General features: G+C 40.0%; 1 protein-coding gene and 1 long non-coding RNA gene across 18 annotated transcripts in view; one reads left to right on the top strand and one right to left on the bottom strand.

Moving 5' to 3' along the window:
• LOC126912294 (uncharacterized) overlaps positions 1-12,885 on the bottom strand; it is a 94,961-nt gene extending 82,076 nt beyond the window's left edge. Inside the window, exon 1 of the long non-coding RNA XR_007706924.1 lies at positions 12,827-12,885. This is a non-coding gene — a long non-coding RNA (uncharacterized LOC126912294). The remainder of the gene's footprint in view (positions 1-12,826) is intronic.
• The window catches only part of LOC126912239 (dynactin subunit 1), a 54,115-nt gene that overhangs the window by 18,889 nt on the left and 22,327 nt on the right, over positions 1-12,899 (top strand). For 15 of the 17 annotated variants that reach the window (XM_050703421.1, XM_050703434.1, XM_050703429.1 and 12 more), the window contains 9 exons: positions 2,323-2,462; positions 3,743-3,922; positions 5,312-5,446; positions 6,825-6,957; positions 7,769-7,975; positions 8,491-8,575; positions 9,771-9,876; positions 10,720-10,882; positions 12,463-12,632. In XM_050703421.1, coding sequence (XP_050559378.1) covers positions 2,323-2,462; positions 3,743-3,922; positions 5,312-5,446; positions 6,825-6,957; positions 7,769-7,975; positions 8,491-8,575; positions 9,771-9,876; positions 10,720-10,882; positions 12,463-12,632 — 1,319 coding nt within the window. Of the gene's footprint in view, positions 1-916; positions 940-2,322; positions 2,463-3,742; positions 3,923-5,311; positions 5,447-6,824; positions 6,958-7,768; positions 7,976-8,490; positions 8,576-9,770; positions 9,877-10,719; positions 10,883-12,462; positions 12,633-12,899 lie in introns of all 17 variants that reach the window. The other 2 variants (XM_050703430.1, XM_050703420.1) reach the window with 2 other exon arrangements.

The following is a 12,899-nucleotide window of genomic DNA, read 5'->3' as shown; positions in this document are numbered from 1 at the left end:
AAATATAGTGCTGTGTTCTAGTCACTATGCGTATCACCCAGTCGTTGTTCGTATTAGCCGGTGAATGCAAAGACCTAACATTTCTTGAGATAACAGAGCAGGCACACACGTCTCTGGGATTATTTATTTATTTATCTATCGCTTATTTATTTTATTTTGTTTATAAAAGTCACTTTTAGTTTTATTTTCATTATAATTTAATGGGTGTAGTTTGAAATATAAAAAATAAAAAGAACTTCGTTTTTAAAAATGCTTGCCGTCTGCTGCTTCGTTCGTGTGTAATTTAAATCCCGATTTTGTAGGAATATCGAAATAAATAGTAACTTATTGTTGCTCTCTGAAAAGCTAAGCTGTCCAATGGTGAAAGCTATTTAAATATATCATCAAAAACGATTACGGAATTAGAAAGCAACAAAGTCGTGGTGGTAATGTCGTGATATCCGGTAGTTTAAGAGTGTGAGTTCTACTAACGGCAAGTACCAATGTGGCTTTTTCCGAATTATACGTACTTTCTATTATTATTTAGACACCTTTGAAAACGGTGAAGGAAACCTAGTCTTAAAATTTCTAATTACAAGTTTGAAATTGCCAATCCGCATTGAGTGCACGCCAAGCGTGGTGATTAATGCTCATATCTTCTCCGTGTGAGAACAGGTCTTTGGACAGCAGTGGTCACTTAAAAGGCTTTTGATTTGATGTGATGTAGGAAATCTGTCCCATTGTATCCTTTAAAACTACGTAACGAATTGTCATGTGTCGACACAGTATAATTGGTGCGAGCGAAGCCGCAGTCAAAAGTTAGCTGATGGATAAATTAAAAGTGACTTTTATATAAATCTGTTGCTCATATTATATCTATCTATTTATTTATTTTATTGCTTTATTCTTATTCTTGTTATTATTTATTTATTTATAGAATTACATACACAGCTTATGCGTGTACGTATATTTATTTATTTTTTTATTAATGTTTTGTTTTTTATTCACATTTAGGCTTACATTCTTTATTTTATCGATATATATTGATTGGGTTTGGTTTTTGAGTTTTTATTTCATTCATAATTTAATTTTTCATTTAGTTCCATGTTTTTTCTTGTGTTTAAAGCATGAACTTGGCACATTCACTGCTTCTTGATATTTATTGGGGATATTGTATAAAATGACCGGGTGAAACACGTTTTGTTTTATATTTACACCTTGAAAATAATTGGCTGATATTTATTATTGTTATTACACTTATTTATGATGCTAATATTTTACAAAAAAAAAAAAACTGAGTCTTGACAGAAAAGATTCGAAAATCGAACTTATACTTACCATTTTGTTTCGCTATTTAGCGGATATATTATTTTATTACATATATCTTTCCATCTTTTACAAATTTTTTTCTACAATCTACAAATAATAATTATGTAAATATATTGATCACTCAAAAATTTAAGTTATACGTCTTGGCTCTGCACTGCCATGCACCCTTTCATAAAATATTAAATTATTGTGAATGTGTTAAGTCTTTGTATTGTCATTGTTAAAGTTTGCATGATATGTTTGTTTTTTTTTTAATTTGTTTGTTTTTTCGTGTATGTGTTTTTTGTAATACCTCGATGACTGATTGACTTTGACTTTCAACTCCCTCCAGCTCTCCCACCCTCTAACTACCCCTACAAAAAGAGGAGGATCCCTCTTTATAAGCTGATTTTAAATAAAGAAGTTTTAAGTCGTAAGATTCCAATTTGTTCCTCTGCTAAACATAAAAATCTTCACTTTTTTGATAGTCCTATCCTTAAGGCGGCTCTAAGGTTTTTCTAAACGTCAACAGCCCATTAAACAAATTCAACCCCCACTTTCACAAATTTCCTGGATGTAATTTTCAACCACTGCAAGTCATGTGAGTTTCATGCCTGTTGCCATAGGTACTGACAATTCAAGTGTCTCCCGTCTTGGGCGAGACGGCAGGGAGTGTCAAACTCCTCTAAAAACCACTCCGTTCCTTCTTCTGCTTTTCGAGCCGGAGCCCCGGTAAGCCCGCTAGGTAGTCCGCAGTGCTAGAGGCTCATATTCATGAGCAGCATTCCGCGACACGTGAATATGTGCCTCTAGCATGGCTTGAAACTAGTCGAGTTCCTCGTCAAACAGTTACGTGAGTAAGCCGATAATGTTTGTACATAAATAAATAAAAAAGACAAACAGACTGACTGTAACAACACCAAATCAACTCCCCCAAGTCCCCCTTCCCCCCTAAAGACACAGACAGACAGACAGACAAGAGGTATTGTAATATAAGAGTAGTTAGTAACGGCGTGTGCGCGTGCGCTCTGACAGAGCACCCGTACGCAGAAGGGGGCGCCACTGGCTACGAGATGAGGCAGCTGCAGCAGCAGAATGTGAGGCTGCGCGACACGCTTGTGAGGCTCAGGGACTTGTCTGCGCATGATAAGCATGAGATGCAGAAGATGCACAAGGTAAGAGGAATATTGAGGTTATTTTTCTAAGAAAACTGGTTATGAATCTTGCGTAGTGATATGCAATGAAAATATTATGTAGAATGGGGATCGCAACACCGTGATTAAAACTTCAATTACTTATTTTGAATATTTATATATTACTCAAACTTAGATAAAATACAGAAACTTAAATAAACTGAATATATACGTCTTTACGTCTTTTGAAACTTAATAAACTGAAAAATATACGTCTTTACGTCTTTCGCTCTTTTGTTTTACAACCGCCATCTCTCTTTTGTCTCTTTCCATCTCACCTTCTCTGTCACTTCATCTCTCACCTTCTGCCTCTCTCCATGACGCACATTCCTTTTCACGCTTTAACATTAATCCTACAATTATATACCTGGCAAACTTCGTGCCGCCTCAAACATTATTTGCTCACCTTTTCAATGTTCCTTGGACTTCTACAAATAATCCAAGGCAAAAACCATTTGCCATATTGGTCTAGCCGTTCTTGAGTTTAGCGAGACTTACGAACTGCGATTGATTTTTATATATGTAGTTTTTTTTTTTATAATTTTTGATATTGGACAATAAGGAATACATTAAAAAAAATCATCCAATTTGGTGCAGTCGTTTAGAAGTTATGCGCGTACATACATTTTGGCGATTCATTTTTATTTATATAGATGAAGGTGTTCTAAAAGTATCTACCACGGCTTTAATAGGTAGTGTTGTGTTTGAAGATTACAATAGTGAAGAAATTTCGTACCTCGGACCAGTTAATTCAATTTGAGAACATAAAGAAGTTAAATAAACATTGACTCTACTCTGCATAAATTGGTTCACAAATACGCACGATGCGACAGAGACAGTGAAAGAGATAGCTCTTTCATAACAAACTCACACATAGATTTTTTGTATAAAAAATAACATAGTTTGCACACAAAGGGTAGGCAACCCTTTCAACGATAAAAAGGCGTAACGACACATATTTTCTTCTAAACCCACATTAACATCCCCAAACAATTGGGTACTTTCCTAGGTCAAAAATAAATTATTTTGATATTTCAATATAATAAAATATCCCAAAATAATCGTATTTTCATTCATTCATTTGACGATATACTTATTTATTTAATTTTTCTTGCTATTTTTTGCGTAATAAGTATGCTATTTGACGCAAAAAAATTATGACGTCATAATTTGCAATGTCATACAAAATTCATAGAAAAGTAACGTTTTTGACATTTCGATAAAGTATTGAATTTGACTAGTAGTATAATACCCTATTCCAGGACTTGGAGCAATACAAATCGGAGATAGCTGAACTAAGCAGGACTAAGGAGAAGCTCTCCCTCCGTGTTGATGAGCTGGAGGCTCAGGTAGCCGACCTTCGGGAGCAGGTGGACGCGGCCCTGGGGGCTGAGGAGATGGTGGAACAGCTTGCTGAGAAGAAGATGGCTTTGGAAGATCAGGTTAGTCAGGGATTCTATGTAGATTTGTGTGATGTGTGATGAGCTATTTTTTGGGACTGAAGAGGTGATTGATGGAATGGTATAGGATTTTGATTTTTCATCGAAATTCAGTATCAGGATCACATGTATAAGATCCTTGTTTTTTTATGGTATAAGTAGGTAAACGAGCAGACGGATCATCTGATGGTAAGCAATTGCCGCCGCCCATGGACACCCGAAACGCTAGAAACGTTAAAAGTGTGTTCCCAGTCTTTTGGGATTTATTATTTTAAGGGTTGTTGGTGAATCGGAGATTAGGAAGACTAGGAAGGGGGTAATTGAGCCCACAACGCAAGCGTTGTTTCACATTGAGTTTCTGTGAGGCCGTGGTATAACTCCGGTCGAGCCGGCCCATTCGTGCTAAAGCATGGCTCTCCCACCTTTAGGAGCAGTTGATAACATTCCTAGTCATTTTTAAGTACGCTTCAGTCCTCATCTATAGCCGATTGTGGAGTTCAAAATGAATTGCCAAAAGTCGGACAATATTCTAAATTGTTTGTCACAGACAAGTGACAGACGACAGAGGTCGCACATAGACGACTGACGAACAATTCAACGGATGACGTTATAAATCCTACACAGTACATATGAAGTTTACAGACGAACAAACATGGATAGAAAATCCCAACGAACAACAGATCCTCCGACAGATCCTCCGACAGATCCTCTGACAGATCCTCCAACAGATCCTCCAACAGATCCTCCAACAGATCCTCCAACAGATCCTCCAACAGATCCTCCAACTGATCCTCCAACTGATCCTCCGACAGATCCTCCGACAGATCCTCCGACAGATCCTCCAACAGATCCTCCAACAGATCCTCCAACAGATCCTACAACAGATCCTACAACAGATCCTCCAACAGATCCTACAACAGATCCTCCAACAGATCGTACAACAGATCCTCCAACAGATCGTACAACAGATCCTCCAACAGATCCTCCAACAGATCCTACAACAGATCCTACAACAGATCCTCCAACAGATCCTCCAACAGATCCTACAACAGATCCTCCTACAGATCCTCCGACAGATCCTCCGACAGATCCTCCGACAGATCCTCCGACAGATCCTCCAACAGATCCTACAACAAATCCTACATCAGATCCTACAACAGATCCTACAACAGATCCTCCAACAGATCCTCCAACAGATCCTCCAACAGATCCTCCAACAGATCCTCCAACAGATCCTCCAACAGATCCTCCAACAGATCCTCCGACAGATCCTACAACAGATCCTCCAACAGATCCTCCTTTTCTTAGGGAACTTTACTCTCTGTTCCCTAAAGTTTATTCATAAATAACAACAATCCTCATCTCCTAACCGCCCCAACCCTCACTCTTCAGGTGGAGCAGCTGAAGCAGGATGTGTCGGAGCTGGAGGCGCTGCAGGAGGTGCACGAGCAGCTCGTCGAGTCCAACAGGGAGCTCGAGATGGACCTCCGGGAGGAACTCGAGATGGCACACGCTAATACTAGAGAGGTGGGTTTAAGAGAGATATTTAGTTAACTATAATATAACGTTAACTGCCTCGTTGATCGAGTGGTCGCAAGTGCGACTGCCGAACAAGGGGTCTCGTGTTCGATTCCCGGGTCGGGCAAAGTATTATCGGTAGTAAAATTTCTCGGTAGTAGCACGGAGTCTGGAATTGTGTCCAGTATATGGCAATAGGCCCTATTACATGGGACTTATAACACAAATGGTGAAAAGTGGGTGTATATTGTATAGCGGCATTACATGCCGTAATGTGCACCTTAGGCTACCCCTTGGGGGTAAAAGACGTTACGTTGTGTGTGTTGGGTGTGTCGTGTGTGTGTGTGTGAAGATGTGTGTAATATAACGATAATTGGTTGATTTTGGTAACTTCACTCATCACATACTTAAGCGTTGTTTGACTGCCAATAGAAAACTGTTCGGCCGTGCAAATCACTCCGCTCGACGTCGGTCACCAGCAGTGACCGAAGCACGGCTCTCCCACACTTAAAGTGTTAATATTATAATAGTTGAACAGTTTGTTTGAAAGTAATTATTGGTTGGTTTTATTTAAAACATTGTCCCACATGCTTGATTTTCTCCTGTGTCGTGAGTGCGTTTATTTGAAAGCGCTACATAGTTCACATACACTTTTACATAACGTTGACCCGGACTACTAACAAGCATTGTGGATCACAATTTAGTGTCCTTGACAGGGAATCGAACCAGCTGACACGTTGCACGGCTAGCCGGTCACCCAGCTACCGTCAGAACCGTGCGGTCAAAATATCTGAAGTGTTGGTTCGAAACGTAAAATAATTGTTACTGTGTTGTATTGAGGAAGGCCCCTATGCTATGAATTGCCCCTATGTAATAGACGGTGAACCTATTGCCATATGTCAGCGCTATTATTGAGTTATTTAGGAAAAGTGAAATACACTTTTTTCAATCAGGATTTTTAACTCGATTACCTCTTGCACTTACGACCACTCGACTAATGGGGCATTTCGTAAAAAAAAACTATGAAAACTGAATCACACAAGTTTGTTTGGATGTTTGTCCGTCAATCACGCTGAAACTGCTGAACGGATTTTGATGAAATTTGGTATACAGACAGGGTTGTTTTTTGGATGGGGAAAATCATCCAATGACTTCTCCCGCCTTGGGCGAGGCGAGAGGGAGTGTCAGACTCTTACTGACTAAAACCACCCCGTTCCTTCTCCTGCTTTTGAGCCGGAGCCCCGGTAACCCGCTAGGTAGTCCGCAGCTCCGGATCATACAGACAGGGTATGAGCTGAATTAGGCGATAGGATTCTTTTTATACCAAGCGAGCGCGGGCGAAGCCGCTGCCAGAAGCTAGTATTAACATATCTTCCACCATTTCCAGGCTATAAGAGAAAGAGAAGCAGCCTTAGAAACCATCATGGACCGAGACTCCACCATCCTGAAGTTCAGAGAGCTGGTGCAGAAGATGACGGAGCAGTACAACGAGACCAGGGCGCAGCTGGAGTCCAAACAGGGTGAGTGGAGATATCTGCCAAGTGTGGGGATTAATTTGCATTAATCACCACACTTGGATATGTGATTGGGGATTATGGTTAGACGTCTAACAGTCTACATTAAATAATCACCACTCTTGGTAATTTGTTAGGAGATTACTAGTTAGACGTCCATGGGCAGTCTACATACAGCTTATTCGTTGTAACGACGTGATTTTTTACCAACATATTTATTTATTTATTTATTTAAACTTCATCACAAATACAGTGAATGGCGGACTTAATGCCTACATAATACATATGTATTATTATAATACATATGTATTAGTATTATTATATACATATGTATTATGTAGGCATTAAGTCCTATTATGTTTATTTATTTATAATATATTAGTTCACAGTGAACTGACTGCCTCGTTGGTCGAGTGGTTGTAAGTGCGACTGCCTGACAAGCGGTGTCGGGTTCGATTCGCGGCGTCGGGCAATGTACTACTGGGCTTTTTCGGCATCTATAGCAACATAGCATAGCACATCTCTGGTGGAAAAGCATCCTAACCCCCAATATTGGAAAGCTACTCAATTTTAACTTGAACTTAAATATCGTGCTATCTCTGTCGTTTTATAAAGAATTGGAAGCGACAGAACTAGTCATGAGAGCGTCTTCAAATTGAGTAGCGTTTGATAAATGATAAATAATATTTATTTCTGTAAGTAGGTTATAAAATAACACTTTTACACGTCAATATTTCAAGTAGCTAGATGAGGCCGGCATTTGAGTATTTGGACATAAGAGCCTATTAACTTACTTTAACAAAAAATCTGTTTACAGGTTCACCAGCGCCATCAGAACAGGAGTCCACTCCAGAACCAGTATCCCGGACCTCGCCGCCAATGGACCTTGGATCCTTAGTCCACGCGTCCAGGGCGTCCACCAGGTCCATAGACCTTCAGCTGAGGGCCTTAGACCTGACCCAGGCGAGGGCTAGAGCTGATATGCTCGCTGCTTGCCTGCCTGACCACTTTATGGCGACTTCTGGTAAGTAATCAAAGGAGTTTTTCGTTAATCCCCATACTTGGTAAACAGTGTGGGGATTAGTGAAAGGTTATTGAAAATTGTTGCTGAAACTTTTTGGCGATGTAATTACTATCCTTTACGGAGTTTACTATAATCCCCATACTTGCCAAACAACAGTGATAAATCCGCAATTTAACGTAGTCTATTAAAAAAAGTATATTCCTTTTTGCTTACCCGATTTCCTTTTTTTATGGTATAAGCCGGTAAACGAGCAGACGGATCACCTGATGGTAAGCAATTGCCGCCGCCTATGGTACAGAATACTACCCATGGACACCCGAAACACAAGAGGCGTTACAAGTGCGTTGCCGGCCTTTAAGGGATTAGGAATTTAAGAGTTTTTTTGGAAATTGGGGATTGGAAAGATTAGGAATTGGGCCTCCGGTAACCTCACTTACACAACGAAACACAACGCCGAAGCATGGCTCTCCCACACTTGCTTTCCTATATTAATTATTATTTATGTTTATTTACAGGTGACCACGACGCAATCCTGCTGATACTGCTACTGCAAAGATTGAATACTAAGGCAGACATCATTCTAGGACAAATTAGAGAGAGGTATGTTTTAATTCTATTTTATCTATATATTAATACGTGATGCAAAAACTTTGGACCGCTTTTTACGAAAATTGCGCGGACGTAGGAGCATAAAATTTGGTACACTTATAGTTTATGTGTAGGAGAAGTGCGGAACGCTAATATTTTTCAAAAATAATGCTTATAAAGTACATTAAATCAATAAATAAAACATTACACACACATGCATAGTTTCTGATCGTATTTGACAAAACGTCAAAATCGATAGACATTGCGATGATATTGACGTCTCATATGAATAGAGTTTTATAAAAGAGTTTGTTTGAGTTTGAGATAAATAAAAATTATCCTTGAACATATGTTAAGTGGTATTGTAAATTAAATCGTATATGGTTGAATTTCAACCACTAGGCGACCACTAGTTTAATTAATTACATGTTTGACTGTCTCGTTGGTCGAGCGGTTGCAAGTGCGACTGCTGGGCAAGAGGTCCCTGGTTCGATGGGGTTGGGCAAAGTATTGCTGGTTTTTTTTTGGTTTATGAGAAAATTTCTCAGTAGTAGCACGGAGTTTGGAACTGTGCCCAGTATATGGCAATAGGCTCACCCCTTATTATAGTGAAAAGTGGGTATACGTTGTTTAGCGGCATTACTTGCCGTAACTTCTGCCTAACCCCTAAAAGGGGTGACGATACGAATTAAACAACCACAGAAATTTAACAACTTTCCTAAATATTTGACAACTCCCCGAAAGTGGGTAAAATGGGTAGACTATATGTTCATAACTAAGAGAAGCTTAGCGACTGGGCTTCTCCCAGTTGTGCAGTTTCTTTTGTGCCTTTAGGCTTAAGTTACTCTGTCTCCTGTATTAAATTCATCGAGGGAAGTCGAAACTATCGTTTCTTCTCGTCTAATAATATCTTCTAATTTATTTCGTTGCAGGATCCAAGACAGTCATTCATGTCCCATGGAACGCGCCGGACTTTAGTGTTCCGGTGTTTTCATGATTGTATCTAGTGTAGATCCTGGTACACAGGAGTTGCCTGATATGGGAGGTTGCGGCGGGCTGGACCCACAACAAACATTAATACTGTTTATTCCACGGTAACGCAAGTGAAGCCGCTGGCAGAAGCTAGTCAACTTATAATTTAAGTACGTATTTACGTATATAAGTATGTATTTACAAAATAATAACAATCTTCGTCCCCCCACTCCAGGTTCCCACCAGTGAACGTGTGGGACAGGGAAGTGGTGACCAAGACCCACACTGCTGTGCAGTACAGTTTCCGCTGCCAACTCGAGTACCAGCTGCATATGATACAGGTAAAATAGTAGTTTTATACCTGTTTTTACTAACCACCCCCCCTTTTTTATAAGGGGGAAAATCATATGAAAGAAAGAAAGAAAACAGTTTATTTGCACCGATTAAAAAATAATAAACATAAATAATTAATATGAAAAAAAAAATATAATAGTATTCACGCTTCATCAGAATCCAATGACTTCTCCCGCCTTGGGCGAGGCGAGAGGGAGTGTCAGACTCTTACTGACTAAAAACCACCCCGTTCCTACTCCTGCTTAATGAGCCCTGGTAAACAAGTTAGGTAGTCCGCAAATAACGTTTTAAAATTTTGTTTGTCTGTCAGTCAGACTGTTTGTTCCGGCTAATCCGTGAAATGGCTGGACCAATTTATTAATATATATCATCTGATGGTAAGCAATCGCCGCCGCCCATGGACATTTGAAACATCAGAGGCGTAACAAGTGCGTTGCTGGTCTTTTGGGGGATTGGAATATAAGGGTTCTCGGGGAACCGGGTATTGGGAAGATTGGGAAGGGGGATAATTGGACCTCCGGTAGTCTCTCTCATACAGCGAAATCGCGTCGGTTGTCTGCTCGGCCGTAGTATCACTCCGGTCGAGCTGGCCCACTCATGCCGAAGCGTGGCTCTCCCATACTTTATTATATTATCGGCTTACTCACGTAACTGTTTGACGAGGAACTCGACTAGTTTCAAGCCATGCTAGAGGCTCATATTCATGAGCAGCATTCCGCGACACACGACGCGGCGATTGTCGCGCTGTTATTGGCAATTTTATTTATGTTTAACGTTAGATAATTATTGTATCTAATATAATAATATTATTATGATGTCTCTCCCCCCAGTGCGTAGTGTGCATGTGGACGGCGGCGCTGGACAGTTGTACCCCGGAGCTGCTGCTGCGGGCTGCCTCCGCCCTGCCTGACGCCGCGCAACAGGAGAGGGCGTTGGACGCGCTCACGCAGCTATTGAAGGCCAACGAGCTCGATGAGAACTGCGCTTTGGATGGTAAGAACATATAATTTTTGTAGGTAATATCCACCTGGGGCCTTAGTCTGCTATTAGAGAGACGGAGCTATGTAGGTTGTATAGCTCCGTCCCTCTCGCACTGATCAATGATCGACCATTCTGACACAATTGTAATAGCAGACTAAGGCCCCTGGATTTACGGTAGATACGATGTCGCAAACACTAGTATATTAGAAGGGTAAAGGAAACTTTTATTCAGCTTTATAGGTTGCTTATGGGCAGACGTGCTCCATCGTAGGCCGCATCATTGCTTACCATCAGGTGAGATAGCGGCCAAACGTCGACCCATCAAATGTAAAAAAAAGAAAGAAAAAGGCATTTAATCGACAAAGATTATAAAAAACACAAATACTTATATAATACAAAATAATAATTATAAAAGAAAGAAAGAGACAGCGAAATGTAACAAAATTGTGAAAATAAAAAAAAATAAACAGACAATTTCAATGTTAACAAAAGAAGATACAAGATATTGATAGTGAGTTGCGCATGCCCATGTCAAAATGGTCTCTATCTCAGCATTATGTTAAGCGTACGCGCTACGCTATCCGGAGCTGCGGACAACGTAAAAGGTTACCGGGGCTCCGGCTCAAAGCAGGAGAAGGAACGGGGTGGTTTTTAGTCAGTAAGAGTCTGACACTCTCTCCCGCCTCACCCAAGGCGGGAGAAGTCATTAGATGATTTCCCGCCTCAAAAAAAAAAAAAGAAAACAGATGGTAAAAACATATATTATAAGTAAGATGTTGAGTACATATATTTTTGTAGGTGTTAAATAAAACTACACCGTTTTGTTCCAAACATAGACTAAACAACTTTTATTGAATAAAAAGGAAGTTAGAAAGATGTCATAATGCACAAAATTGTAGTAGATGTCGCTGTTAGTGACTTAAAGTATTTTTGATATACAAATTAATAGTAGGAAATACCCAACATATCCCACCAGGATTTACGGTAGATACGACATTGAAAACCGCGGAATATTAAAGTCTGGTGCGTCACAAAGACATGTAACAATCATATCATCATCATCTTCATCATCATATCGCCACGCCTTTTATCCCCGAAGGGGTAGGCAGAAGTGCCTTCCAATCGCACTTGAAACCACTCGGCCAACTAGGCAGCCAACTGTCACCATAGATAAGACCGTAACCACTACTGTTTTTCACCGACTTCTGAGAAAGGTTCTTAATTCGGCCGGTATGATAATTTTTTTATCAGTTTGGTTCAGTAGTTTTAAGTTTTTGAGCATTATAAGTACTTCAATGATCTCATTTTCACGGTACATCGTAGATTTGATTAACTACTTCGGGGGAAGTATTACTGAAAATTTTCAGGAGTAATACGAAGTCTGAAAATGTGCCCAGTATATGGCAATAGTCTCACCACCTATTTATTATTTGGGACTTAAAACATAAATGGTGAAAAGTGGGTGTACATTGTATAGTGGCATTACGTGCCGTAATGTGCATCTCTACCTACCCTTTCGGGGATAAAAGGCGTGACGATATAATAATAAAAAAAATATATATAACTTGCTGATCATTACATCATGTCTCCAGGTATCGAGCGAGTATGGACGTATCTAACAGCAATGTGGGGAGCCCTAGGCCTGGGCGTGGTGACAGACGCCCAAGTAGCGCGGGAGCCCCTGCTGCATGCCTGCAGTGCGTTGGATGCACTCGCCAGGGCGCTGCATGCTGATGCATCCGCTCTCACTCATATACTGCAGGTTGGTACTGTCATTCTCACCCTGACGAAACAAATACTCTCGAAGATATATTATATCGATTTGAAATATCGCATGACGTCACTTTTAGGTATGTTTTATATATACGTAAAAATAACGAATTTGTTCTCACTTGCTGATTCGTTTTTATCTAAGTATTGTTATAAAAAAATACGTGTCTAATATTTTTTCATTACCTAACTGACGGACTAAATAGATTTTTAATTTTCATACCCCGTCATCATTCCTATTGTAGAGTCCCTATATCTA

Source organism: Spodoptera frugiperda, chromosome 24, assembly GCF_023101765.2.
Source record: "Spodoptera frugiperda isolate SF20-4 chromosome 24, AGI-APGP_CSIRO_Sfru_2.0, whole genome shotgun sequence".
Lineage (NCBI taxonomy): Eukaryota > Metazoa > Arthropoda > Insecta > Lepidoptera > Noctuidae > Spodoptera > Spodoptera frugiperda.
Note: the sequence above shows the minus strand (reverse complement) of the source record. Positions and strands in the feature narration are given on the sequence as shown.